The sequence below is a fragment of the Equus przewalskii genome, chromosome 12 (assembly GCF_037783145.1).
Source record: "Equus przewalskii isolate Varuska chromosome 12, EquPr2, whole genome shotgun sequence".
Lineage (NCBI taxonomy): Eukaryota > Metazoa > Chordata > Mammalia > Perissodactyla > Equidae > Equus > Equus przewalskii.
This window is the reverse complement of record NC_091842.1, coordinates 40,713,512-40,740,675: the sequence shown is the minus strand read 5'-3', so window position 1 is coordinate 40,740,675 and position 27,164 is coordinate 40,713,512. Positions and strand designations below refer to the sequence as shown.

Sequence of the window (27,164 nt, the reverse complement as noted above, 5' to 3'; positions counted from 1 at the left end):
TACAACCCAGATGAATCTCAAAAACATTATGCTAAGCAAAAGAAGCCAGATGAAAAAGACCACATGTGTAATTCCACTTATACGAAATGTCCAGAAAAAGCAATCCCTTGAGACAGAAAGTGGTTGCCAGGGGTTGGGGCAGGGGAGAATGGGGAGTGACTGCTAATGGGTACATAAAGGTACATTCCTTTAGGAATGACGACAATGTTCTGGAACTAGATGATGGTGATGGTTACACATTGTGGATGTACTAAATGTCACTAAGGTAAATTTTTATGTGTATTTATCACAACTTAAAAAATACACAAAAGAATAAAAGGCTTAGTGAAGCTACTCGTGAGCCATCCCCAGCTTGAGTTCTTCTCCCGGGATCCGGGCAACCATCAAAGGAGATTCTGACACCCGAGGGGGTCGGAGGGCACCGAGCACCACACTACTGGTCCCAGCTGGGGCGATGTCCTGGTAGCGGCTCTCCTGAGCTCCGATTCTGGGGGGCCGCAGCCACAGCAGTAACTCAGAGCTGGCCAGGTGACACTGCCAGGCCGCTCGCCTCTCTCCTCGGACTCTCAAGCCTTGATGCAGCCCAGAACCCAGCCCAGCCTCCTGGGGCCCGGCCCCAGTCAGCTGTTCCTCGAGCCTGGCCACGTCCCGGCAGCGCCAAGCCACGCCCCACGGCTCTCCTCTGGCTCCGCCCCGCCGCCTGTCAGCTCGCTTCCGCGTTCCCACGCCCCTCCCAGCAGCCCCGCCGCAACTCTTCCTTCAGCGAGCCTGGCCCCGCCTCTGCAGTTCAAGGCCACACCCCAGGCCCCGCCCCGCCGCCTGTCCGTCAAACTCACCCTGGCCCCGCCCCGTCGTCTTCCTCCTATCGTTCTCTCTCGCTCTCCTCGGCGCGGCCCGTTGTTATGACGACACGGTCGTAAATCCGCCATCTTCCTGCGGCGCGTTGCGACATGGAGGGCGCGATGGCAGTGCAGGTGACGGCCGCGCATACGGCAGAAGCCCGGGCCGAAGCTGGGCGGGAAGCAGGCGAGGGCGGGGTCGCGGCGGCGGCGGCGGCGGCGTCCTTGGCCCCCGGCGGCTTCCTCGGTCTCCCAGCGCCCTTTAGCGAGGAAGGTAACCGGGCCGAACGGGCAGGGCGCGGCCGGGGTGGGGGCGGCTCAGCCCAGGCTGGCGGATGCCCCGATGGTCTGAGCTGCGGGAGGGACAGACCCTCCGCGACCTGGAATCCTTGCGGACCTCGTGGGATCGCGCGGGGCCTCAGAGCCCTCCACGAGGCCCCAGGTTTCCTCAGACCCTCGGGCCGCTCCTGCGGGGCGCCCCCTTATGGATACTCACAGATGCCAAGTCTCTGGAGCTGTCCGTGTAGACGTCCGCCGACGCCTCCATCGCCAGCCCTGCACTCTCAGGCCCGCGGCCCGGCCCCTGCTTCCCTGTCCGGGCACGGCCCTGCCCTCCTGTGGGCCCCCTCCCACTGCACCTGACGGGTCACTGGGTCCCGGGCCCGGGTGTGGCTGGAGGCTCCAGGAGGGCGGGGCCTCGGTCTCTCCGGGCTCTGGGCTCTGGGCTGGCCCTCGGGGAAGCAGCAGAGCCCAGGGGGCAAGAGCTGATGCACTGCAGCCAGCCTGCGGGCTCCGTCCCAGACCTGCTGCTTTCTAGCTACTAGACCTGAGCAGGTCACCGCACACTCTCTGAGCCTTTATTTCCCCTTACAGAATGGACATGCTGCAGCTGATAATCATGTATCAAACACTCACCCTGCATCCGATTTTTCATCCTCAGACCAACCCCGGATGCTATTATTATTGTTATTCCCATTTTGTGGATGAGGAAAATCGAGGTTCAAAGATGTGAAAGTGACCAGGTCACCCAGGTAGTAAGTAGCAAGGACTGGATTGGATCCCAGAACTGTGTGACTCCTCACCCCACTCCCTTCACTTCTGGGTTCTGAGGCCGAGGTGAGAATGAGAATAGAGCATGTACATAAATTGCTGAGAACAGTGCTGGGACAGGTGGAGGGCTCATTCACAGGGGCACTGATAGCTTTTGAACACAGAACTTGGGTCTCTGCCCTCTGCCCTTGTCCCATGAGGCTGTAGCCTGAACCAGACAGGAGGGAGTTGGCTAGTGATATTGGAGTGGTGGCCTGTGGCCCCAGAGGATTCGTATTCTTGGTACATTTTTTTCTTGTTCCTTATTCCAGCTTGGGGAGGGGCAGTACCGCCCAAGGCATAGCCAACCTGGGCGAGAGTCTCTTTGGAATTTCCTGTGCCCTGCTGGGCTTGCCCATGGCCTTGTCCCAGTGTTATATGGGACTGGGTGTGTCCCGTTCTGTGGTGGGGGTTCCTTCGACAGCAACACCCTTTTGCCGAGTCACACTCGGCGAGTGGAGTGGGAGGATTAAGAGCGTGGTGGGCACCTCAGTGCTTGACTTGTGACTGTGAGCCATGTGGAGGGGCCCACCCTCTGTCAGGTGGCCTTCATGGGCGAGTCATGGCTGTGTTTTGGCCCTTTGTTTGCTCATTAATTAAACAGACATTGTTCGGGCTCCTTCTATGCGCCAGGCCTGGGTTTGACTTTGATGTAGGACTGCGTGTGAGGTGATGGGAACTGGCGGTCTTTTCCGGAAGCGGAGGAACACCTCCCTTTCCCTCTGTGCAAACGGCAGGGCATCTGGAGTAGACCCTCAGCTTCACATGCTGGCCCCAGTGCTCACCAGGGTGGCCTTGAATCTCAAGTTGTTTTTCTAGAATGGGAATAGTCATCTCCATTTCCCCCGGGTGCTGACTGGATTTGGTGACATCTCAGTGCAGTGCCTGGCACACAGTAGGGACTCAGGGAGCGGGTAGTTTCTCCTGCAGGACCTGGGGCAGACACTGGCTGGTCAGGCCAGATGGTGCGGGACTCAAGTGCGATGGCTCTGGGACGTGGAGTCCCTCTGTGAAGTTCCACCCTAGGCATCTTTACCAGAGCAGGGAGGTACTGCCTGTTTGGAAGTCAGAGTGAGAAAAGAGTGGTCACAGGTCAGGGCACCCGCCTCTCCATGTTTGCTGGGGCTGGCCTCTCAGCTGGAGCCCTGTGGGCACCAGCCCACTGACCCCTGTTGTACTCTGCACACACACAGTGGATTGGCCCATTTTACAGATAAAGAAATGGACCCAAACATGGTCACTGCAGTGCCCAAGGGCACATGCGATCACCAGCATCTTAGATTCTGGGCCTCCATCATCCCCAGCCTGGCTTGGGCAAATCCCTCTACCCCCCACCAGCTACTCACTGGATCCCCATCATTTCTTTCTTTCTTTCTTTTTTCTTTTTTAAAGATTTTATTTTTCCTTTTTCTCCCCAAAGCCCCCCGGTATATAGTTGTGTATTTTTAGTTGTGGGTCCTTCTAGTTGTGGCATGTGGGATGCTGCCCCAGCATGGCCCGACGAGCAACACCATGTCTGTGCCCAGGATCCAAACCGGCGAAACCCCGGGCCGCTGAAGCGGAGCACGCGAACTTAACTACTTGGCCACAGGGCCGGCCCCTCCCTATCATTTCTGAAGTGGAGGTTTGGGCACAGCAGCCTCAGTGGATTCTTGCAGCCTAAGTATGTGGTCGGGGCCACCCTCCGCTGGATGCTGCTCTCCCTGGGGTGGGGCGTCACTTCTGCAGACCTCCAGAGGATGGGAGCTGGCACCCTAGGCTTTGAGAGTGTTCTCGGCTGCTGTGGGAGGGCTGGGGAAGGTGCCTCTGGTTCTGATGCCACCCTTGGGTGGATTCGGCGGGGGGCTGGAGGCCCTCCCAAGCCTCGCTGACCACAGGCTCGTTGCAGATGAGGACGACGTGCACAGATGTGGCCGCTGCCAGGCGGAGTTCACTGCCTTGGAGGACTTCGTCCAGCACAAGCTCCAGAAGATCTGCCAGCGGGCCCCGCAGGAGGCCCTGCCCGCCACCCCTGCCGCCACTGCACTGCTGGGCCAGGAGGTGAGCCCCCGCCCGCTGCCACCACACACATACACACACACACACGCACACTTGTGCTCCCCTCCTCCCTGGGCTCATCTGACAGCAGGAGGAGGCAGCGGTGCACTGGGATGGACCTGTGCAGCTGGTTCCATGTGAGGCATCTGGTTGTGGGTGAGGGAGGGTCAGGGCCCTGCCAGCAAGAGCCTACAGGTGCTTGGGGTTTCCTGGATAGCTCAGGATGGCCTGCCCTTCTCAGCAGCCTCTGGCTGCAACCTGCACAGTTGGGACCCAGGGTCCCTCCTATCTTGGAGCCCAAGGGCCTGTCTTGGCTCAGGGATATCATGGGGGCTTTTGTCCTTTTGGCTTATCTCTGGTTCTCTACACATAGTTCCTTGGGATCCCCCAAACGAAGCATAGCTCCATGAGTCCTGCCACCTCAGCATGAAAATGGCCAACTTGGTTGCTCCCCATGCGTGCTTGGGGCTGTCCACACATAGTCTTCTCAAGGACCATAGGGCAGTCTCGTCATACTCAGCGTATGGAAGTGGGAAGGGAGGCTCCAAGAGCCATCAGTTGCCTCAGGTCACCATTGGGAGTGGCCCAGAGGACAGTGGGCCCAAAGTTGTCTCACTCTGACCCTGTGTTCTTTATCTGCCCCTCCTGGACATGCCCTCTTCTCCAGGAAGGCCCCTGGTGCCACACCTCCAGCCCCTTTCCTCTGACCCCCTGCCTGGGGCTGGTGGGTAAAGGTACTCACCTTTAGCCCTGCACAGCCAGCCGAGCTTCAAGCTGGAGCTGCTGGCCCCTTCCTCCTGGAGTCCCCCCCGAGGGCACTCGCTGCTCTATGTTCAGCCTATAGCCTACAGTGGCCGGAGGCATTAGAGTGATGGGGCTGACCCCCTGGGCCTGATTTGGAGGGGCCAGGCTAGGAGTTGGGCTCAGAGCAGTGGTCCTGTTGGGAGAGACGAGAGTCCCATCCCTGCCATCCTACATGGACATAAACCCAAGCCTGCACTCTCCAAGCCAAGGGAGCTCTGGAGCCCCAAGGATGAGTCCCCTCTGTCCCCTTTCTCCTTCGGTAGGTGGTGCCAGCGGCAGGCCCAGAAGAGCCCATCACTGTGGCCCACATTGTGGTGGAGGCGGCCGCTCTAACAGCAGACATCAGCCATGCGCCCGACATCGTCAGTAAGCTGCTCGCCCCCGCTGTGGCTGTCCGTGCATGGTTCTCTTAGCCCACAGGTGTCGCTGACCTAGTAGCCATCTGGTCAGGGCTGGAGGCTGGGGACCTCTGCTGCCCATGCCCCTCTGCTCTCCCAAGAGCAAGGCCTGGCTGAGGCCTGGTGCACACCTCCCCCAGGGCCAGGCCTGCAGGAGGAGTAGGCACTGGACCCCAGGCCCTGCCCTGTCTGGAAAGGGGAAGCATGCAGCCTGGGCAGACCTGGGGCACTCCTGGGCCTCAGGGAGTCCTCACTTAGTGTATGATCACGAGCTGGCTGCTCTCTCCTGCTGCTTCTCAGGACTATCTCTGCTCTGGTCTTTCTAGAATCTTCTCCACTTTTCTCCCCTCCCCCCCACTCCCACCCCATTCTTGCTTCCTGCCTCATAGTCAGCTCTGGAGAGTTGGGGTGAGGTATGCATGAGGTGCACCTGCTCCTCCAGCTCGGCCCTGACCTGATGCCTGAAGTTGGCCTTTACCTCCCCAGTGCTCACTCCTGCTTGGGGGTGGCGACTCCTGCCCTGATTCTCACACAGCTTTTATGAGCATACAATGCCAAGCCAGCCTCTTTAATGTCTTTTTTTAAGTTCAAATGCCTTGCCAACGTGCAGTCAGGGAGGGGGTGTTGAGAAGTCAGGACTGAGTCATATGCTCATTAATTGGGGACAGATGAGTGTGCAGGGGGGACATTGAAGGGAAGCCCAGGGCTGGGACAGGTGGAGGGAGCTGGGGCTGGCTGTGCGCACGTCCTCCCTAGGGGAGCACAGCCTGATGCCGTGGGAAGTCGGGAAGGGAATGGTCGTTATCTGGGGGGCCTGCTGGGCAGGGGCCTTGGCAGGTGGGTGAGTGGGTGGCTGGACAGGAAGCAGGTTTGGGCAACAGGTAGAACTTGGCCTTGGGAAGTCCCTGGAACCAGGTGGAGCAGGAAGAGGGGGTGGAGGAGACCTGAGCGAATCTGTTCCACCAAAGTCCCACCTCAGGGAGGTGGCAGGACACCTGTCCTTGTCTCCATGCTGTCTTTCCCCCTGACATTCCTGCGGACAAGGGTGTTCACCTGTTGCCACTCAGGAATAGGAATGTTGTCCTCTGGGAGGCGGGGCCATAGTCTGGCCCAGGTGTGGTGTTTGGTTTCTGGGGTGGGAGATGCATATAGGAAAACAAGTTCCCTGGGATTGGGCGGCATCTACAGGCCCCTGCCCACTGCCACAACCTCCATCTGGCCCAGCCTGTTGCTTGGCAACTCCTCGTGCTCCTGGGGCTCCTCTCTGGACACCTTGGGGAGTTTCCCCCTTTGCAGGCATCCTGGGTGCCCCTCATGTCCCCTTGGTGTCAGCTGCTCAGTGGTCCAGAGCCCAGAGTCGGCCAGAGTCCTAAATTGCCAGCTGCCAGCGTCCCAGGCCTGGGGGCGCTCAGTCCTTGCTGGGTCAGGGGGCATGGTCAGTGGGGGCTGCAGGGGACTGCATGGAACTTGATACCACTTCCGCCCTCCTGCCTCTTCCCTGGAAACCAAGTAGCATTTCATCTCTGGACTCAGGGCAGCCATGTTCCCCCTTCTCTGACACGCTGGTCTGCTGTGCCATGCTCAAACTCAAGTCCTAGCCCGGCAGAAGTCCCTGTCCTTTTGGCAGTTTGCTTCTGAGGCCGAGGAAAGATAAAGTGTCAGGCATGTCAGCCAGGGCACCAGCGAGAAGCCCTGAATGGTTTATGAGTCACGGAGCTTCCATTCTCTTTCTAGAGAATAGCTTGTCAAAACACACGCCAGCCTGATTGAGATGGTTTCTAAGAAGCTTCACAACCCTTTCCCACATGTCATTTTTATGGGCAGAAATTGCGAAGTGTGTTTACAGCTCAGCTTTGCACATTGTCACGTTTCTTCAACACCCATGGGAGGTGCAAAAGCTCAGCTCCTTCCTCAGGCCGTCCCAGGTGTCTTGAGAGCGCTCAGTTTCCCAGGCCGGGTCCCTAGCCTGCTGGCCTGGAAACAGACGGCAGTGGGCAGCCCTGGAGTCATTTCCTCCTTCTGTTAGTGGGAGCTGGGCCAGCAAGCAGGGAAGATGGCAGTGAGCTGAGCCGGCTATTCTCTCTGCACCTGGCACTCTGTCGCCCTTGGAGGTGGCAGGACGCCCATGCACATCTAGTCCTGCGTTCCTCTTGGCTTAGGGGAGGGGGCATCTGTGCTCATGGTGGGTCTCCCTGATGGACACATCCTGGGGGCCTGGAGCTCCTCCAGGCAGCTCCACAGAGTTGGAGGGGTGTGCCTCCCACCCTGTCAGGCTGAGCAGGTGCTGTGTGCTGGGACTAGGGGGTGGTCGAGACAGCTCCACCGCCCCCAGCAGTGTCCCCAGGCTGGGATCCGGGGAGGCATCAGGGCCTGTGGCATCCTAAGGCTCAGGCTGACCCCCCTCTCCTCAGGCAGTGGACACATCAAAGAGGTCATCGTGGCCGCTGAGGCGGAGCCGGGGGACAGTGAGATGGCAGAGGCCCCAGGCAGCCCCAGCCATCAGGGGCCTGGGCTCACTGGGGAAGGCGAGCAGGCCCAGGTCAAGCTGCTGGTGAACAAGGACGGCCGCTATGTGTGCATGCTCTGCCACAAGACCTTCAAGACGGTGAGCCTCTGGGGCCTCGGGCTGGCCAGGCTGCATGGCCTGTCGTGCTTGGGGCAGTCTGGCTGGTGGTGCCAGGCCTCCTGCCCATTCCTGCCTGGGGCGGAGCCTGAGCCTCGCTGCCCCTCCCCCACAGGGCAGCATCCTCAAGGCCCACATGGTCACCCACAGCAGCCGCAAGGACCACGAGTGCAAGCTGTGTGGGGCCTCCTTCCGGACTAAGGGCTCACTCATCCGGCACCACCGGCGGCACACAGGTGAGCCAGCCTAGGGCCAGGAGCCGCACAGCACATGGCTGCTGCCCCTGGGGGTGCCCTGGCCTTCAGCTTTGTGACACCTATCACACCCTGCAGGGTGTGGCTGATGTGGCTGTGTCTCTGGGCCTGTGGATGTGCCTGTGTCTCGTCCCTGCCTGAGGCTGACTGTTCTCTCCACAGATGAGCGCCCCTATAAGTGTGCCAAGTGTGGGAAGAGCTTCCGGGAGTCGGGTGCACTGACCCGACACCTCAAGTCTCTCACCCCGTGCACAGAAAAAATCCGCTTCAGCATGAGCAAGGACATGGTTATTGGCAAAGAGGAGACACCTGCAGGTCAGCGTGGCGGGGGAGCTCCCTGCCCTGCCCCTGGCTGCTGGCCCGGGCACTGCCCTGGTCAAGGAGGTTTCTTCAAGGACTCTCTTGGTTATGCCTTAAAGGGTCTGGTGCCTCCACTGTGGGGACCATTACATCGTCATCAGTGACAGGTGAGCCCATGGAGACGTCGCCTGTGATTCACCTGGTGACAGATGCCAAGGGCACAGTCATCCATGAAGTCCATGTCCAGATGCAAGAGCTTCCCCTGGGCATGAAAGCCCTGGCCCCAGAGGTGGGTGCAGCTCGGGGGTAGCTCTGTCCTGGAGGTGGGGGCAGCTGTGGGGGATGCCCTGGCCCCGGAGGTGGGGCTGTTGGGGGAGAGCCCTGGCCCCGGAGGTGGGGGCAGCCTCTGTCCGCTCACACCAGGCTCTCTTCTGGGCACTGGCTCCAGTGGGAACAGGGCTGACCTGGACCTGCCTTCCTAGTGCTCAATCTGATTGCATGGGACATGGGAGACCAGTGGCATGCTAGAGGGCAGAGAGGGGCGAGGTGGGGCAGAAGAGGGCAGGTGGAGAGGCTCTGGGGCCCCCAGGATCATTCCTGAGTGAAGATACTGGGTGTGCACAGTGGCCCCAGGCCCTTTGGGTCTGCCTTGTGTGGTGGGTACAGGTGGGTGCCATGTCCCACGCCACCTGGCCAGCCTCTCTCCCTCTGCCTCCCCCACAGCCCCCGGGCCCTGAGGAGCTTCCTTGTTCCAGCGAGGGCAGCCGTGAGAACCTGCTACACCAGGCCATGCAGAACTCTGGCATCGTCCTTGAGCGGGTTGCTGGGGAGGAGGGGGCCCTGGAGCCAGCCCCTCCTGCTGCGTCCAGTCCCCAGCCCCTGGGAGGCGGTCCCTCAGAACTGCCACTGCTGGAGGTGGAGCAGGTGGACACAGTAGGTGCCTGCGCTGCCAGCATGCTCCATCTGGGGGGCTAGACCTTGGGTACAAGGTCACCATGCTGGCCTGGCCGCCAGCCTCCTTGCTGTGCTCCCTTCAGTGGAAAATTGTGTCACTTTCTGCAGTGACTTTGTTCCCTGATCTGTTTACTGCCCTCCCTGGGCCCATAATGGAGCCTACCAGGGTGGGGTGCTGCAGGGCTGTCCTCGTTGGTGCTGCTGAGGCCCAGCCTGCAGTGGGTGCTGGAGGCATGCTGTGGTCCCCCAGCAGGTGGCCAGTGAGGCCTCAGCTGTGCCCAGGACCCACCCGTGCCCTCAGTGCAGTGAGACCTTCCCAACGGCGGCCACCCTGGAGGCCCATAAAAGGGGCCACGCAGGTAGGTGGCAAGGGGGGGGCACCAGGCCATGCATAGCCTGTGGGTGACCAGGATGGACCCTCAAGCGTGCAGTGGCCAGTCAGGATGGCCTGTCCTGGCAGCTGTGGTGGGGCCCCTGGGTGGTGGACCTGCCTGACATGGTGTGCGGCCCCAGGGCCAAGGCCGTTCACGTGCGTGCAGTGTGGCAAGGCCTTCCCCAAGGCCTACCTGCTCAAGAAGCATCAGGAGGTGCACGTGCACGAGCGCCGCTTCCGCTGCGGGGACTGCGGGAAGCTCTACAAGACCATTGCCCACGTCCGTGGCCACCGACGTGTCCACTCAGATGAGCGGCCCTATCCCTGTCCCGAGTGTGGCAAGCGCTACAAGACCAAGGTGGGCCCTGGACCCTGACACCTGCCCCCTCATCCGTGGGCTCCCCATTCCCTGGGCCAGATCTGTCCCTTGTTCCCTGCCCCCAGCCCTTCCTCGTCACCCCCGCCGCCAGCTTGCTCAGTCTTGGTCCTGTCCCTCACCCCGGGCCCATGGATGCCCTCCCTTGGCCCCAGAGGGAGGCGGGGAAAGCCGTGGCTGAGGCCAGGTTGACTCTGACAGTGGGTCTCCACAGAATGCCCAGCAGGTGCACTTCCGGACACACCTGGAGGAGAAACCACATGTGTGCCCGTTTTGCAGCCGAGGCTTCCGGGAGAAGGGCTCGCTGGTGCGGCATGTGCGGCACCACACGGGCGAGAAGCCCTTCAAGTGCTACAAGTGTGGCCGTGGCTTTGCCGAGCACGGCACGCTCAACCGGCACCTGCGCACTAAAGGTTGGGCTGGCAGGCGGCGGGAGGATGCGAGGGGCGCAGTTGGGCACCCCTGACTGAGCTCCCCACTGCAGGGGGCTGCCTGCTGGAGGTGGAGGAGTTGCTGGTGTCCGAGGAGAGCCCTGCAGCAGCTGCCACTGTCCTCACTGAGGACCCGCATACTGTGTTGGTTGAGTTCTCGTCAGTGGTGGCTGACACCCAGGAGTACATCATTGAGGTGGATGTGGGGCCGCTGGGGCTGGGGTGGGGCCCAGGGGTGGGCAAAGCTGACCTCTGACCCTCCATCCAGGCCACCGCGGACGATGCGGAGACCAGTGAAGCCACAGAGATCATCGAGGGCACCCAGACGGAGGTGAGAAGCTTAGGGAGGGCCGGTGAGGGGAGACCAGGCACCCTTACCTGTGGTAAGACTCGTGGGCTGAACCGTGAGCCACCCACAGGTGGACAGCCACATCATGAAGGTGGTGCAGCAGATCGTGCACCAGGCCAGCGCTGGGCACCAGATCATCGTGCAGAATGTGACCATGGACCAGGAGGCGGGGCTGGGCCCGGAGGCAGCTGCTGCCGACACCATCACCATTGCCACCCCTGAGAGCCTAACAGAGCAGGTGGCCATGACACTGGCCTCGGCCATCAGCGAGGGCACTGTGCTCACAGCCCGGGCAGGCACAAATGGCGCAGAGCAGGCCACTGTGACCATGGTTTCGTCAGAGGACATTGAGATTCTGGAGCACGCTGGCGAGCTGGTCATCGCCTCGCCAGAGGGCCAGCTGGAGGTGCAGACGGTCATCGTCTAGCCTGGATGCCTGCAGAGTCCCAGTGGGCTGGTCTGGCGCAGGGGGCAAGGACCCTGAGCACCCTGCCGATGCCTGCCTGGCCTGCGCAGAGAAGATGGGGCACAGAATTCAGGTGCTCAGAGGACATATGGGAGTGTAAATTTACAGAGTTTTTTGTTGCTTTACAATAAAACATGAAAACCCGCCGCTTGTGATGTTGCGGCAGTGGCAGCCTGGAGGGCTGGCACCACTACCCTGGCAGGTCCCCCCACAGCAGCACCTGCCTGCCCAGGCCACCCTCTAGACTCTTGTGCCTGGCTACCCCGCCCAGGGCTTCTGGTGGGGCTGGCAGCACATTGGCGGCGCGTGGGTGTCCCTGGCATGTGGACAGACAGCCTCCTGCTGTTGCCCTGCCCACCTAGAGCTGTGGCCCCAACTTCCCGAGGCCTCCTGAGGTGGATGGAAGTGGGTGCTGCCTCACCGCCTCCAACCCTGGGGCTGTCCTGGGGCAGGGGACCAAGATCGGAGACCCAGCAGCCTCAGCTTTTTACCCTGAGGTGACAATGTGTAGGAGAAGCAGCAGGAGACATGGGGCTGGGAATGGGGCTGGTGTTTCCTGATTGTGCTGCCTTAATTTTCCCAAGGGGATGCAGCTCAAGGAGGGAGATTCTGAGTAACGTAGTTTCTGGGGGGGTGGGGACAAGAACAAGGCCTGAGCCATGGGCATGGCTGATCCTCTCCCCTAGTCCTGATGCAGGTCTTGGGTGGCTGTCACGGGCCCCGAAGGCCCGGTTCTGACAGGCTTGGGGGCGCCAGAGCAGGCTCAGGGCGGATCCCCTGCCGCCTTGCCCTCGGGGGTCTATGGTGAGAATGGGAGCCAGGAATTCCGGCTTCCAACTTCAATGAGGGGGCGGGACCCAGCGCAGTCCGGCCCCTCCCTGGGCCAGGACCTCAAATACCCGTCCTGCTTGGGCACCAGAGCTGCTGCTTGACCAAGCCGGCGTCTGTCCGATGCCACGCACACACCCCCAGCTTGGACCTCAGACCTCCACTCCGACCCAGATATTGAGTCTCTGACTCTGCCCCGTCCACGTCCCAGGTGAGTCTAGCGGCGTGGTAAGCGGGTGGCTGCATGAGAGTGGGGGTCTCTCTATTTGGGCCTCAGTTTCCCCACGGTGTAAGAGACCGACCGTGGGCCTTGAGCCGAGCGCACCACCCTGGGGAGACCTGGAGAGGGCAGCGGGAGGATGCGCCTTCGCGCCGGCCAGCTTTGGCCCGGCCCTGCGTCCCCCGCGCGCCCCGGCGCCCCCGCGGCTGGGGCGGAGAGAGGTGGGTCCCTGTGTCTGACTCTAGGTCCGCGCTCACGCGGGCCGTGTCTGTCCCTCCCAGAAAGCCCACTCGGCATCATGGGCGGGCCCTGGGCCCTACTGGCTGCTCTCTGGGCGCTGGGGGACATCGGGGCCGCGGGGCTGCGCATTGGAGCCTTCAACATCCAGAGCTTCGGGGACAGCAAAGTGTCAGACCCGGCCTGCGGCGGCGTCATCGCGCAAGTGAGGCCGGGGACCGGGGGCGGGGCCGCCGCTGGGCTCTGCGGGCGAATCTGCCGCGCTTGACCCCGCACCTGCCGGCCCCTCCCCCAGATCCTGGCCGGCTATGACGTCGCGCTGGTGCAGGAGGTGCGAGACCCGGACCTGAGCGCCGTGTCTGCACTCATGGAGCAGATCAACAGGTGCGGTGGGCAGGGCCCAGCGGCGGAAGCCCGGGCCGGGATCCCAGGCCAGGCCTCGGCGCGGCGCCTTGACCCGGGCCTGGCCCGTATCTCCGCAGCGTGTCCAGGCACGAGTACAGCTTCGTGAGCAGCGAGCCCCTGGGTCGGGACCAGTACAAGGAAATGTATCTATTCGTCTACAGGTGAGGGGCGGGGCCGCGGGGCCGCGGCGCGCTGGCAGGAGGTGGCTAGCTCAGCGAGCCCACTGCCCTCTCCCCCAGGAAGGACGCGGTGTCGGTCGTGGACACATACCAGTACCCGGACCCGGAGGACGCCTTCAGCCGTGAACCTTTCGTGGTCAAGTTCTCAGCCCCCAGCTCCGGTGAGGCCCCGCCCCCAAAGCTCCCCGCCTCCCCTCCCCACCCCCGCCACTGACACCCACCCGCTACCCCAGCAGCCAAGGAGTTGGTGCTGATCCCGCTGCACGCGGCGCCGCACCACGCCGTGGTGGAGATCGACGCTCTCTACGACGTGTACCTGGACGTGATCGACAAGTGGGGCACCGACGTAAGCCCCCGCGTCCACACGGCCCCGTCCCTCTGGCCCCCACGGCCCAGGGTCCCCGAAGGCGCGCCCTGGGGAGGTGGGGGTCGGTGCGGCCCGTCGGCGGGCTCAGACCCGGCTCCGCGGTCTCCCGCAGGACATCTTGTTCCTCGGCGACTTCAACGCCGACTGCAGCTACGTGCGGGAGGAGGACTGGGCGGCCATCCGCCTGCGCAGCAGCGAGGTCTTCAAGTGGCTCATCCCGGACAGCGCCGACACCACGGTGGGCAACTCGGACTGCGCCTATGACCGCATCGTAGTCTGCGGCGCCCGCCTGCGCAGGAGCCTGAAGCCCCAGTCGGCAGCTGTGCACGACTTCCAGGAGGAATTCGGCCTGGACCAGACTCAGGTGAGTGCTGGGCCTGGCAGGGGCGGGGGACGGGGGCAGCGACTGTCCTGGGGTCCCCAGGCCACGGGCACAGGCAGGCAGGAAGCGCCATCTCCCCGCTGCCCAAGGCTAGCTCAACCTCAGCGCACCTGGCACTCCCCTCCCTGCATAGCATTTCTAGAAAAGGCCCTTAGAGGTTCAGTTCTGGCTGCATGGACCAAGTCTGGGATGGTGATAGGATGCCCTTTGCCTCTCTGGAAGCCAGGTCCCCATCGAGACGCCCACCCCACCTGAAGCAGGTAGCAGCAGGGGGGACAGCACAGGCCTCACTTGCAGGCTCCCCACAGATGCAGCGGTTTGTAGATACCCAGTGGGCTCCATCCTGGGTGGGGGCAGTTCTGAGGTGGAGCCTGGAGGAGGACAGGCTGCTTAACAAGGCCTCTGAGGCTTGGCCCCTCTCCCTCCAGGCCCTTGCCATCAGTGACCATTTTCCTGTGGAGGTGACCCTGAAGTCCCACTGACAGCCCTGAGGAGGCCTGCCAAGGGCATGCTGCCTGCAGACTCTGGCCACAAGGAACAGCCCCGCAGGGCTCCTTCAGGGTGGATGGCCAATCCCCAGTGAGGCCGCAGGAAGGTCAGCTGGGCCTGGACAAGTGGCCATAGACACCTTATGGGACGATTTGGAGCCTGCTTCCCCATCTGTAAAATGGGCTACCACCACCCACCTCATAAGGGTGTGAGGGGCACCCGTGGAGCACTGGGCACGCGGCTGTGCTCAATAAACACAAGCAATTGCTCAGTTGGTGCCACACACAGGTCGGCTCCGAAGCCTCCGTATCCTTTCTTAGGACTCAGCCCTCTAGGGCACAAACCTCAGTCCTGCAGCCCAGTGGGTCCCTGATCGCAGCCCCTGTAGGGGACAGGGATGACTTGGCATGCTTATGTCACATCCCGCTGGGAAGTGACCACCTCCACACTAGGCTGGTTCCAGAAGGCAGCTCCTGTGCTCACTAGCAGAAGCTCCTTGCTCTTGCTTTGCGCAAACTGTAAAGGCTTCCAAGAACTTGTACTAAGTGCAGCTGGGGATTAAGCGCTTACACGCAGGTAAAGTGCCAACTGGCAAGGCCGGATGTCCCTCCTGCAGCCCGCTTCCTAGGTCCTGCAGGGGTGAGGGTGGTCTGGTCAGGAAGGCCTGCCCTTGGCCCCCTGCCCCCAGCCAGTCAGCAGCCCTTGGACATTTGGGGAGTCCCTCGGTGGCAAGCAGGCCGCACCCCTCGCTCAGCCCAGGAAGGTGGGTAGGGTTCAGGTTGTGTCCACAGAAGCCACATGCCTCACGGTGGTACAGCCCCTTCAACGGTGCCTTCCTGGGTAGGTTCCTGCTCAGGAGCCCTGGGCTGGGTAAGGACTTGTCAGGACAGTGGCCTGCGTCCCGGGTGAGCCCATCACCTGAGGATCAGGAACACGCGGAACTGGGGTACATGGTGTAACTGACGAGGACCCAGTGAGGTTTCTAGTTTTCCAAACATCTCACCTTTGGCAAGATTTGGGAACTGGCCTGAATTGTACGGGAGGAAAAACAATTGTTTCAAAAACTTGGACAAGTTTTTCTTGCAAAATCTAAAATAAGATTTAGGACACTCGCAGTGTAGAATGCCTCACAACCAGTAATGCCTCCCTCGTCCCTCACCAAGCTCCCCCGCTTTCTCTGAACCCTTGTAGGCTCCCTCCATCTAAACAAACAGGGGTGGTGACCAGAGGGCTTTTCTCTGGGGGCTTGTGTGGATCTTCAGGGCCCATGACCACCTAGCCTTATGCCTATAGCAATCAGGCAGCCTAGAGGCCCAAGGACTTTATGCAGAATTCGGCTTTGGGAAAGGAGACACTCAGTGGTGACATCGCCAAGGTCCTGCCAATTCATGATTCCCAAATCGAGATACTACCCACCAGCACTCCCCTGCCTGCCCGCCAGGTAGAAAAGGTGTTCATGGGTAGTTGTGGGCCTTGGGACACTGGCTACAAGGAACAGGGCCTTTTAGGAAGATCAGCAAAGCAAAGAGCTGAAAGTACTTTTAAGTTGGAGAACACCTCGTTTAAAACCCCTCGGAACCAGAGGGCCCCCAGGAGGGCGTGTGTGGCTAAACCCTGTGTGGGCAGCGCAGCCCTCAGCCCTTTTTCTGTTTGAGCTTTTCTAAGTACATCTGCAGGGACTTCTGGATGGAGTCTCTGGAGATGAAGCTGACGAAGTTCTGGATGTCTGCGTCGCGCTGTTTCAGCAGGCGGTCCACTGTGGGCTTTCGCATCATATTCTTGGTCAGCTGTCGAGCGTGGTCTAAAGAAAACGGAGTCCACATGTGAAAACTCACTGTCTGAGACAGTGGCATTCCCAACCTTTCCAAGAGAGTTCCAACAGAAACTCTGCTAGAAAACTTAGAAAATCCAAGTAAGCAAAGAGGAGAAAATCACCTGTTCTCCACTGCCCATCTGTTTCTTTTAAAAACATATAGGATGCTGTGAAAATTGCATTCTTAACCTGTTACTTTAATTATGTTTAATTATGTTATGGAGAATATTTTGCATGTCACTAAATATTCTTTTACGATGTAATAATGGCTGCACAGCATTCAGTCATTCGTCCCTGTCAGGGGTTGGCAAACCTGGCCCCCGACCATGGCCCTTGAGCTAAGAATGGTTTTTACTTTATTAGATAGTTGAAAAAAGGGTAATATTTTGTGACATGTGAAAATTATACGAAATTCAAATTTCAGTGGCCCTCACTTTTATCAGACCACAGACATGCTCATTAGTTCACGGACTCTTGCTGCCTCCATGCTCCAACGCCACAGTTGTGGCAGAGACCAAGTAACCCACAAAGCTAAACATCCACCTGGCCTTTCAGAGATGGTCTGTTGATCCTGGTCTCTATTGTAGTGATATAACCAGCCCTATTTCTATAAACATACATGCAGGCTGTTTCCAGTTGCCTGTGTAGTGGTCTAAACAGTGAACCCCACAAAGATATGTACAAGTCCTAACCGCCCCTCTAGAACCTGTGCCTCATATGGCCTTGTCGGGAAAAAGGGTCTTTGCAGATGTAATTAAGATGAAATAATCTTGGATGTAGCGTTGGCCCTAGATCCAATGACAGGTGTCCTTATAAGAGAGAGGAGAGGGAGATTTGAGACACAGAGACACAGAGGGAGAAGGCCATGTGAAGATGGAGGCAGTGGGTGGGGTGATGTGGTCACAAGCCCAGGAACACCCAGAGCCACCAGAGCTGGAAGAGGCAGGAAGGATCCTCCCCTACAGCCTCTGGAGGAAGCCAGGGAGCGCCCACACCTTGATTTTGGACTTCTGGCCTCCCATCTGCAAGAGAATGCGTTTCTCTTGTTTTAAGCCTGCCTCCCCTGCCTGTGGTGATTTGTTACGGCAGCCTCTGGACACTAAATCAGTCTGCTACTATGACCTGCACGTTGGTGATGTGCACAGAGCACCTTTACATTAGAACTTTCTGGTCTCACCAGGAGCGTCAGGCTGGGGAGGGAGGGGGCTTTGCTCACCCACCAGTACCCACAGCTGCTGCCCCTCTCTGTGCTCCTCACCTGGAATGGCCATCCACTGGGCCATCACTGAGAGTGCTGTGCTCTGCACCTGGTCCTCAGGCACCACCTGGTCCACCATGCCCACCTGGAGGGCCTCCGCTGGCGGAAAGAGCAGCCCCAGCTGCAGAGCGCGCTCCGCGGCGCGGTGCCCGATGGTGTTCACAAGGGTGTCTCTGAACCTGGAATGCACACACCCACTCACCACCAGCTGGGGATTCCCAGGTGGGTCAGCTTGTCCCAGGGCCAAGTGGAGGGTGGGTGCAGGCCCTGGCCTTACCAGAAGGGGGCAATGATGCCCAGCAGGGTCTCGTTCAGCCCTATGAGGCACTTGGGGTTGTCAGCCAGGACCCGGTAGTCGCAGGTGAGGGAGATCAGGCAGCCCCCAGCTGGGCAGGCTCCCTGCAGGGGAAGCAAGACCACTGGGCTCTGGGTGCTGCTGCAGCTGATCCTAGTCACATTCTAGAGGGCCGGGGTCTGGAGGAAAGGCCTACAGGTGGGTGTGAGCTCCCGGGGTGCCCCTAGCCCCCCTGGGCGCCATACCAACACTGTCTGGGCTGGGTGTGCACAGTGGAGACTCAGGGTAGCCCATCAGCCCAAGGGTCCCAGGCACTGGCAGGGCCATCAGGTCTCAGGGGCCAGAAAATCACTCTTAACCCTCTGGCCAGGGTAGCAAGTTGCCTTTCCTTGCACAGCTTTTGTCCGGATGCTAAAATGCCAAACAACCATTTAGCTAGAGCTGTCATTTCATGCCATGCCCCAAGGGGCCCGCTGCCATACCCAGCAGGATGTCCTGGGAACCCCAAACTCACACTATCCTCATTCACGCACCCCACTGCCCCAATCAGAGACGGCAGGTCTTTGTCGCTGTTCCTTCCCTCTGGGCCCCCCACATGCTGTCAGTGGCCACCACACCCCGTTGGAGTCTTCCTGACTCTTGCCATCCCTCCCCTCTGCCAGTTTGGCCCTCCTTGCACCTTAATTGGTTGTCACAACGGGCTCTTCTGGGCACACTGGTTTCCAAGCCTTAGCCCCACGCCCTTGCCTCAGCCACCCGGCACCTGCGTTCCCACGTCGGGCCAAAGTGATGTTTCCAAAATGTGGATCTGCTCCTCATCTGCTCCCCTACCCCCTACAGCCCTCTTGTTGGGCTGTGTTGACCTGTGGACCCTGGTCCCTGCCCCCATCCCAGTGAGCGAGTTGACCTCTAGTGGCCCCCCTTGTCACCATGTCACACTGGTCTGTGAGGGCACGCTTACCTGTGCACTTCTGAGTCTTCTCCAGGCCCCTTGCTCAACGAGGGCTTCCCCGAGGGCATGGCCATGTCTACTCCCTCTCCCCCCAGGCTGGTCCCCAGTGAGTCACTGAGGCCACTCAGGAATGGGGACACTTACGCTGATGGCAGCAATCAGCACCAGGTTGGACAGGTAGAGCCGCAGCCACAGCTCCTGCACAGCCTTCCAGTACTCTGCGTAGTGTGCTGGGTTCCTCCCGCACATCTCTGTCAGGTCCAGGCCAGCTGAGAAGACCCCAGGGCAATCCTGGGGGAGTACAGGAGCCAGGGGCCCCGTCAGAGCCCTCCTCCTGGTGGCAACACACCCCTCCCGGGCCTGGGGAGCCCAGAGGTGCCCAACGGGCAGTGGGGCCAAGGTCATGCTCAGGGCAGCAGAGCTTGGGGCTCCAGGGACTCAGCCTGGACCTCCCTTGGACTCAGTTCCCTCTGCGTCCTGGGATGTTCTTCCTTTTCCAGCTTCAAACCAGAAAAGGCAGAATAGGCAGGCAGAGTCCAGTGCTCCCCAGGACATAAATATACCAGGCTCTGTGCACGCCTGGCTCTGTGTTCAGTGTCCCAGGCAGAGGAGCTCAGAGGTGTGGGGAGGACTCCTGACTGAGTCTGGAGGGGGCGCACAGTGATTTACCCTCAAAGGTCAAGCAAGCTGCAGACTCGAGGAGGGCAGCTGTCAGAACACAGACAGGGAAGGAAGGGGCGATGGTCAGTCGAGAAGCCAGACCTCTGCCCTGGGTTGTCACATGTGAGACAGAGCCTGGGGAATGGCCTGGAAGGCACGTGTGTCCTGTGTGGATGCCCCAGGTCCTGACACAGGTGCCAGGGAAGGGAGGGGGAGCAAAGACAGAAGAGGAATGACAGGCTGGGATGGGGGCTGCCAGCACAAGGGGGCGTTCCAGTGGTGGACACCAAGTTCTGGGCGCTCATAGGACTGCTGGCCAAGAACACAGAAGGGGAGGGATGCCCAGTAGCTATCACGCAGAAACACCCACACCTGGGGCTCGTGTGTGGTCAGTGCACCTCTGAGCCAACGAGCTGCTCCCACAGCTGGGCGCCTGAGGCTGAAGTGGTCTGCGCTGATGCTCTAACCACGACTGATGACCACCTGCGGTCTGGGAGCAGTGGGTGGATAAAATGAAGTATGGGATAGTCACTCTACATCCTTCTATTAAGTGACAAAAGCAAGTTGCTGTGCAGGGTGTGGAACGTGATTCCATTTTTCTTGTACACACGTGCTGTGTGTGCACCATAGTTGGAGGCTGACCCCTTTTGTTTCCACGGAATGTGTCCTGCTCCTATGACTTAAAAAGACCTGACAGAGATGGCCAGATGCACACTCCTGACACCCAGCCCCAGGGGCAGGCGTGACGGTGGCTGGGACAGGGCTGCTCTTGCTGAGGATGTGGGTGGACTTCACCTTCAGCTTTTCTACCTTCTTCCTTATCCTTCTCCCGTCACCGGCCCCCCACCAACTCCCACCCCAAATCCAATACATTTTATCACCACAGGAGTGGGACAGATTAACGTCACTTGCCCACAGTCCTGGTGCCTGAGGAAGCAGCGGTGGAGAAGCCTCTGGATGAGAGAAGGAAACCACAGTGATCCTAACTGGGGGCGGCCTTTGCCAGACAGACGGGAAGAGGCGCAGGGCAGCCTGTGTCTGTGACTCAGCAACATGTCTATAGTGGGCTAAACCGTGTCCTCGAAAAAGACAAGGTCAAGTCCTCACCCCCAGTACCCGTGAACGTGACCATATTTGGAAATAGGGTCTTTGCAGATGTGATCAAGTTAAGACGAGGTCATATTCGAGGAGGGGGCCCTGAATCCCGTGACTGGTCCTAAGGAGAGGGAAACGTGGACACAGAGACACAGGGCAGATGGCTGTGTGAAATCAGGGGGAGACACTGGAGTGGTGGAACGAGCACGGGAACACCAGGAACGCCTGAGATCAGAAGCAGAGAAGGATTCTCCCCTCGGGCCTCCAGAACCAGGAGGGAATACACGAGTTGTCTTAAGCCACCTTGTTTGTTGTTCCTTTGTGTTGACCACAGTGGCCACAGGACACAAGAATGATGTCATTCCAGTCATTTGCTGAGGACCCACTTTGGGCCAGGCGTTGTGCTACAGACACAGTAGGCACTCAACACAGAACACAATGCATAGACACGTTTGTGGGGAGAGGACGCCGCAGTGGGGAGAAAGTGGGCTTTGGAGGGACAAATGCTGGCCCCCTGCCCCTGAGCTGTGCAACCTTGAGGGGGGCTCAGGGACCTCCTCTGCAGCGCCCAGTGCCTACGTGCACACAGGCTGGAGCCTTGCTAAGTGCTGGGTCTTCCTCTCTTTCATTCTGAAGGTCCTATATTTGGTGACATGCAGTTCACTCTCTCTCTCTTTTTTGTGAGGAAGATTGGCCCTGAGCTAACATCTGTGCCAATCTTCCTCTATTTTATGCGGGACGCTGCCACAGCATGGCTTGACGAGCCATTCTAGGTCCACACCCAGGATGTGAACCTGTGAACCCCAGGCTGCAGAAGTGGAGGGTGTGAACTTGACTGGCCAGCCCCTCCCTCATTTTTAAAGTACAATAAATAAAATGTCATGCTATGAATGACACCTTAAATGGAGTCAAGCAATTTCAGCATCTCCAGGCAGGTCAGCTGTAACTGTCAGAACGTTCCCTGGGATTTTAGCTGTCACCAGCCCCTCAACAATCTACACCCATGAGGATCAGTCCTGCCCTCAGAGCAACACAGAATAATCTCTCTTCCATGGGATGGGTGAGGCTTTGCTCTGCAAGCCCCTGCATCACAGGACCCACTGGCTGTACACATGGGACCCAGCTCCTGAGAATGCCCTGTTGGCCTCTGCCTCTGGCACACGGATGGCCCCGCCATCAGAGGCAGCCAGGCTCTTCAGGGCTGCAACACCACCAGGCCACCTGGGGACAAACTGAGGGTTAAAGAAAGCAGCTGCACGCCCACTGTGGATGCTCCAAACCTCTGCCAAACAGGCCGTGACCGTCAGCTTCCTGCACCTTGAACTATGGCAGGGCTAAGACGTTCCCACTGATCTTTGTAATATGGTGGCACTGAGCTTTGGGGGACACTCATGCTGTCTGTGGCTCTTTCTAACTTGAAAGGTGAGCCCAGTGCCTCTCCTGACCCAGCAAAAGCTCCATACTCCACCTCCCCAGCTGGTCTTGTCTGTTTCTTCTCTCGGCACCCCCAGCGCCTGGCAGAGCAGGTGGGCCTGATGCCCGCTGGAGGGAGGCAGGAACAAATGAGGCCCCCAGTCCTGCCGGTCTGAGTCTTAAAACCAGCCCAGGCTCTGAGGACCACCCAGCTCCCCTTCTTCTCAGTCAGCGCAACCCCTCCCCTCAGGGTCACACTCTGCCCCACCATCCTGCACCCAACAGATGCTGCCTATTGCCCTTCTCTGGCCCCAGCAATGACACTGCTCCCACAAATGCCTTTGCCAGCTCTTGGGGACAATGCTGAGGTTCCCCTTGAGAATTCAGAAGGAAAAACTTGCCCTTTAAGAACTGGACTCTAAGACCTGCCCAAAGAGGACGAAAAGAACGGCTTTCAGGATGCGCACTGTTACTGGGGCCACACGGGGAGGGCGCCCTAGGAGTCCACTGCCAAGTGTGTGCAGGGTCCTCCCTGCATGAACCCGCGCGGGCTCAAGGTTATCCCTGCAAAAACGTCACCTGCCCAGGACCACGATCCCTGGAAGCCTCTCGTGGTGGCACCTGCATCCGGGGCTGCCTGGTTCTTCTACATCAGGTGACATGCAGATGGTCCCCGAGTTTGGACTTTGATCTGCTAACCGGTTCACACTTTGATCAGAGGACTTGGGGCCTTGGGGGAGCTAATGAGTACTCACCGAACTTAGGATGACGCCTCGGAAGGTCTTGTCGTTTTCTAGTTTCTCCAGGCTGATGACAAACTCCGTCAGCAGCTCCAGGCTGAGGCTGTTCACCGGGGGATTCTTGAACTTCATCACAGCAACCCCTAGTTTGAAATGAAGAGGAGAAAGCTCGCACCCAGCATTGGAAAAGTGCCCCCAGTCATACTGCAGGCTCAGCCCGGCCACAGCAAACTACACGGTTCTGGGTTTTTTAATGGAGGTGAGATTCACATAAAATAAGCCATTTAAAAGTGAACAATTTGGGTTCATTAAGTACATTCACAATGTTGTACAACCACCACTATCTAGTTCCAGAACATTTCCATACCCAAAAAGGAAACTCCAGACCCATCAGCAGTCACCATGCCTCCCACTCGGGCCCCTGGCCACCACTCATCTCCTTTCTATCCCGATGGATTTGCCTATTGTGGACATTTCCTATAAATGGAATCACACACTACGTGCCCTTTTGTGTCTGGCTTCTTTCATTTAACAGAACATCTTCAAGGTTCGCCCATGTTGTAGTGTGTGCCAGTGCTTCATTGCTTTTCAAGGCTGAATAATATCCCATTGTATGTGGATATCACATTTTGTTTATCCATTCATGTGCTGGTGAACACTTGGGTTGGTTCCACCTTTTGGCTATTGTGAATAATGCTGCTGTGAACTCGTGTACAAATTTTTGTTGATCTTTTTCTTCCAGACACAAGTCCTCCATCCTCATGGGAGTAGGAAAAGGCCTTAGTTTCTTGAGGAGTGAGTGAGCAAACTCTAGGAACTAGATATGCAAGAAGGAACTCTAGAGGGGCGCTCTGGTTCATGCCTGTTCAAGGATAGAGACTAAAAATATCAGGGTCAGATGTCCTTAGACTCTCCATGACCCATTCCTTCATTCTGCCAGCAGCAGGGGAGGCAGGCGGGATGGGCCTGCCCTTGTAGGCAGCGCAGCTGCTGGCCTGGGCCTTCTGTTCTCACTGCCCGCCCAAGTGCAGACCCTAAGGGCTTCAGAAGCGCCAAGGTTCATTCAGGACCTTGGAAATCTTGGGATGGTCAACACAGACCATTCCCTAGGAGAACTAAGTGCTGAGGGCAAATGGGCCCTTCTTCTTCTTCTTTTTTTTTTTTTTTAAAGACTTTATTTTTTTTCTTTTTTCTCCCCAAAGCCCCCCGGTACATAGTTGTATATTCTTCGTTGTGGGTCCTTCTAGTTGTGGCATGTGGGACGCTGCCTCAGCGTGGCCTGATGAGCAGTGCCATGTCCGCGCCCAGGATTCGAACCAACAAAACACTGGGCTGCCTGCAGCGGAGCGCGCGAACCCAACCACTCAGCCACGGGGCCAGGCCCCAAGTGGGCTCTTTTGATACCTCTCATTTATGAAGAAGAGGTAATTGCTAACTGGCTACAAGTATGTACATATAAGAAGCAATCAAAACTTCCAGAAGCGAGCTCCCCAAACTTGGTTCAAAGGGAAGTTTCTGAAGCTAACTTGACTTTTTCAGAGCCTGGTGAGACAGAATTGAGGACACTGGGGCAAAAGTAAAGAGACCAAAGGTGAACACAAGTCAACAAAGAGGAATTTGGATGAACTTGGACATTGTGAGTTAAGTAACCACATCTTTGGCACAGGGTAGGTACTAAATAAACGTTCCTTTCTTTTCTTTTTTTTTTGAGGAAGATTAGCCCTGAGCTAACATCTGCTGCCAATCCTCCTCTTTTTGCTGAGGAAGACGCCCTGAGCTAACATCCACGCCCATCTTCCTCTACTTTATATGTGGGATGCCCGCGACAGCATGGTTTGCCAAGAGGTGTCATGTCCGCTCCTGGGATGTGAACCAGTGAACCCACGCCCCCGAAACGGAACGTGCGAACTTAACTGCTGCGCCACTGGGCCGGCCCCTAAACAAACATTTCTCTAATGGAATGTTGAACAGAATCTAAGATCAGCTTCAGTAACAGCACTTAGATGAAAACATTTTTTTTTTAAAGACTGGCACCTGAGGTAACATCTGCTGCCAATCTTCTTTTTTTTTCCTTCTTCTTTTTCTTCTCCCCCAACCCCCAAGTATATATAGTTGTATATTCTAGTTGTAGGTCCTTCTGGTGGTCTATGTGGGACGCCACCTCAGCATGGCCTGATGAGCGGTGCCAGGTCCACGCCCAGGATCCAAACCGGCAAAACCTGGGCTGCCAAAAGGAGTGCGTGACCTTAACCACTCGGCCACGGGGCCGGCCCCTGAAAACCTTTTTAAAGTACTTCTGCTGCATGACTTCATCTAAGCCTCAAGCTGCCTGAAGGCTGACTGTGTGTGGCAGCGAGGACAGAACCAGGCCTGGCTTCCTTGACCCCAAACTCTCTACTACGCTCTGCCTGCGTGGTGTTGTGGGAGAGCACTTTGGTAAAAAAACTGCTATCTCACTGATACTTTTCTGTCTTCCTTGTTTCATAAAATTTACCATTTAAACCATTTTTAAGTGTATAATCTGGTGGTTTTAAGTATAGTCACAATGTTGTGCAACCATCACCACTATCCAGTCCAATATTTTTAAATATGTGTTTTGCAATTTCTGATACATATTCAAATCTGCCACAGAAACGATCCTTTCAGAAACTCAGGTTTTGGTTGGACTGGTAGTTGGGCCTCCCCTGAGGCCCCTCACTACTTGGCTCAGGCAGCCCCAACCTAGCAAGGAACTAAACAAGAGCACTGAACCAAGGGGGACGGTGCCTTGCACCAGCTCCAGAGCCAAGGCTGCAGGGGGATTTGCGGGGGAGGAGGGCTTCTGTCCAAACCACTTGAAAAAGGTTGAGGCCTGGAGCTGGGAGGTCATAGAACAGCATGTCCCCAAATCCCAAACTTTACCCATCTCTGCCCCCAAGCCCTGTCAGGACGCAGCTCTGGAGTGCTCTGTGGTAGAGAAAGCACAGGTTTCTCTTTCTGAGGTTTTTCCACCTTTTGTATCCCTGTGGAGAGTTGTAAGAGGTGCTCTGATGGGGGGCGGGGGAGGGCGTCAGGAGTGATTCCACTTGCAGCTCCTGGCTTTAATTAGTAAAACATCTGCTGGGTTCTGTGTCATGTGGGAGTATTAAGAGAAGCTAAAATATTTTATTCCGAAATACTTCCAATTATTTTCAATTTCCAATTAATAGCTTAGATAAAGGAGCACATCCCCCAAACTTTAAAAACAGAAACTGTTTTATCTTCATAATGAACTGGGGGAGGAAAAAACCCATTTAAACCACCTAGATTGATGACCCTTAAGCTCTAAACTCAACAGAACCTGACTTTAAACTTGAGCTTTATCTTGTGGCCTTTAGAAATTCAAGAGGTTTTTTTTCTGCTTTTTCTCCCCAAAGCCCCCCAGTACATAGTTGCATATCTTAGCTGTGGGTCCTTCTAGTTGTGGCATGTGGGACGCCGCCTCAGCATGGCTTGATGAGCGGTGCCATGTCCGCGCCCAGGATCCGAACCGGCGAAACTGTGGGCCCCCGAAGGGAGCGCGCGAACTTAACTACTCGGCCCCAGGGCCGGCCCCTCAATAGCTTTCACATGAATCCGAATTCCAGGTCTGGACTCAGAGTTGGGGGAATAACAAATCGAGGCAGCCCCGGCGCGGGCTCCGCCGCCTCTCCCCTGCGCAGCGGGCGCCGTTAGCAAGCCCGCGCGGTGACTCAGGCGGCCAGGCGGCGGCACCGTAGCCCGAACCTCTGACCCCGTGCGCGCGGCACGGAGTGGCCCACCCGAGGGGCGAGGGACGTCGGGGGCGCCTACCTGCGGCCGGGTCCGGCTCCACCAGCACCCGCTGGCTCCCGAAGAGCCGCGCGCCGTTCCCGCCGCCGGCCGCAGGCTCCGTGCACCCGAGGGCCTTGCCCCGGAGCGGGCTCCCTGCGGACGACAGCGCGAGGCCCGTTAACCCGCCGCCCGGCCCCGCCCGCCGCCGCGACCCCCGCCCACCGGAGGTCACGTACACGGGCGGAGCAGGGCGCGCGCCGAGAGCCGCATCCCACTTGCCAGCGCCATCTTGACCCGGCTGGTTCGGAATCGGGGCCCCGGGCTGTGGTTTTACCTCCCGGGGCGGCGCGGGGCCGGTACCCGCCCCCTGCTGGCCCCACCTCCGGCCCCGTCCACTCCAGTCCGGGCCCAGTGCACTCAGCCCCCGCCCCCGCTCCCCCTCCGTGCCTCCATCACGTCCACCCGACGCAAACCTCCCCGCCCCACGAGGCCTCAGGCCACTCCCCCTGGAGGCCGGGGGCGGAGCAGCCCGACCCCGCTTGGCTTCCGGGTGCAATGAGCGCCGGGCCAGCCGAGGCCACAGTCGGGAGGCCCGAGGCGGCAGAGCCGCCGGCCTTACTGAGCAGGACACTGGGGCTGCAGGGTGGAGGGTTGCCAGGTCGGGAGGCCTGGTGTGGGTCCCTGTCCAGGAGAGGTCCTGGACAAACCCCGCAGGACGGACGCCGTCCTTCCTGCCTCCACCCACAGCTGTCCCCACGGGAGGCTGG

The 27,164-nt window shown here is 58.6% G+C and overlaps 3 protein-coding genes and 2 long non-coding RNA genes across 10 annotated transcripts; 3 read left to right on the top strand and 2 right to left on the bottom strand.

The window, feature by feature from the left end:
• Positions 1–50: 50 nt before the first annotated feature.
• On the bottom strand, positions 51–1,510 carry LOC103566161 (uncharacterized). The gene is made up of 3 exons (XR_548433.2): positions 1,336–1,510; positions 837–1,192; positions 51–487 (listed from the first exon to the last, which is right to left on the bottom strand). It is a non-coding gene; the product is annotated as an uncharacterized lncRNA (long non-coding RNA).
• E4F1 (E4F transcription factor 1) lies at positions 911–11,437 on the top strand. Of its 2 annotated transcripts, none has more exons than XM_070568721.1 (14): positions 911–1,113; positions 3,817–3,968; positions 5,033–5,135; positions 7,579–7,772; positions 7,906–8,026; positions 8,207–8,359; positions 8,464–8,633; positions 9,068–9,277; positions 9,549–9,657; positions 9,812–10,029; positions 10,262–10,460; positions 10,532–10,674; positions 10,747–10,809; positions 10,898–11,437. In XM_070568721.1, the coding sequence occupies exons 1-14, from the start codon at positions 951–953 to the stop codon at positions 11,252–11,254; spliced, it is 2,355 nt and encodes a 784-aa protein (XP_070424822.1). In that variant the 5' UTR covers positions 911–950; the 3' UTR covers positions 11,255–11,437. The 2 variants fall into 2 exon arrangements, with proteins under 2 accessions (XP_070424822.1, XP_070424823.1); XM_070568722.1 differs by having other exon boundaries at positions 934–1,113; positions 9,552–9,657.
• On the top strand, positions 11,437–14,687 carry DNASE1L2 (deoxyribonuclease 1 like 2). 3 transcript variants are annotated; one of them, XM_070568746.1, is made up of 9 exons: positions 11,691–11,790; positions 12,213–12,332; positions 12,623–12,783; positions 12,874–12,962; positions 13,061–13,144; positions 13,223–13,323; positions 13,399–13,508; positions 13,642–13,893; positions 14,340–14,687. In XM_070568746.1, the coding sequence occupies exons 3-9, from the start codon at positions 12,640–12,642 to the stop codon at positions 14,391–14,393; spliced, it is 834 nt and encodes a 277-aa protein (XP_070424847.1). In that variant the 5' UTR covers positions 11,691–11,790; positions 12,213–12,332; positions 12,623–12,639; the 3' UTR covers positions 14,394–14,687. The 3 variants fall into 3 exon arrangements, with proteins under 3 accessions (XP_008540687.1, XP_070424847.1, XP_008540686.1); XM_008542465.2 differs by having other exon boundaries at positions 11,437–12,332; XM_008542464.2 differs by lacking the exon at positions 11,691–11,790 and having other exon boundaries at positions 11,838–12,332; positions 13,396–13,508.
• Positions 14,688–15,455: 768 nt separating this feature from the next.
• ECI1 (enoyl-CoA delta isomerase 1) lies at positions 15,456–26,883 on the bottom strand. Of its 3 annotated transcripts, none has more exons than XM_070568734.1 (7): positions 26,634–26,883; positions 26,437–26,550; positions 22,642–22,769; positions 18,863–19,009; positions 17,749–17,870; positions 17,472–17,650; positions 15,456–16,201 (listed from the first exon to the last, which is right to left on the bottom strand). In XM_070568734.1, the coding sequence occupies exons 1-7, from the start codon at positions 26,683–26,685 to the stop codon at positions 16,035–16,037; spliced, it is 909 nt and encodes a 302-aa protein (XP_070424835.1). In that variant the 5' UTR covers positions 26,686–26,883; the 3' UTR covers positions 15,456–16,034. The 3 variants fall into 3 exon arrangements, with proteins under 3 accessions (XP_070424835.1, XP_070424837.1, XP_070424836.1); XM_070568736.1 differs by having other exon boundaries at positions 26,732–26,780; XM_070568735.1 differs by lacking the exon at positions 26,437–26,550 and having other exon boundaries at positions 26,634–26,775.
• On the top strand, positions 22,782–24,375 carry LOC139074926 (uncharacterized). Its single transcript, XR_011524939.1, has 2 exons — positions 22,782–22,885; positions 24,342–24,375. It is a non-coding gene; the product is annotated as an uncharacterized lncRNA (long non-coding RNA).
• Positions 26,884–27,164: the final 281 nt, after the last annotated feature.

Bases quoted from the DNA above. Each gene is read 5' to 3' on its own strand.
- DNASE1L2 (XM_008542464.2), top strand. From the start codon at position 12,640: ATGGGCGGGCCCTGGGCCCTACTGGCTGCTCTCTGGGCGCTGGGGGAC. The intron at 13,509-13,641 runs GTAAGCCCCCGC...GGTCTCCCGCAG, and splicing joins TCGACAAGTGGGGCACCGAC to GACATCTTGTTCCTCGGCGA. The intron at 13,894-14,339 runs GTGAGTGCTGGG...CTCTCCCTCCAG, and splicing joins TCGGCCTGGACCAGACTCAG to GCCCTTGCCATCAGTGACCA.
- ECI1 (XM_070568734.1), bottom strand. From the start codon at position 26,685: ATGGCGCTGGCAAGTGGGATGCGGCTCTCGGCGCGCGCCCTGCTCCGC. The intron at 17,871-18,862 runs GTAAGTGTCCCC...CTTCCCCTGCAG, and splicing joins TGCTGATTGCTGCCATCAGC to GGAGCCTGCCCAGCTGGGGG. The intron at 17,651-17,748 runs GTAAGGCCAGGG...TGTGCATTCCAG, and splicing joins GGCATCATTGCCCCCTTCTG to GTTCAGAGACACCCTTGTGA.
- E4F1 (XM_070568721.1), top strand. From the start codon at position 951: ATGGAGGGCGCGATGGCAGTGCAGGTGACGGCCGCGCATACGGCAGAA. The intron at 1,114-3,816 runs GTAACCGGGCCG...GGCTCGTTGCAG, and splicing joins AGCGCCCTTTAGCGAGGAAG to ATGAGGACGACGTGCACAGA. The intron at 9,658-9,811 runs GTAGGTGGCAAG...GTGCGGCCCCAG, and splicing joins CCATAAAAGGGGCCACGCAG to GGCCAAGGCCGTTCACGTGC.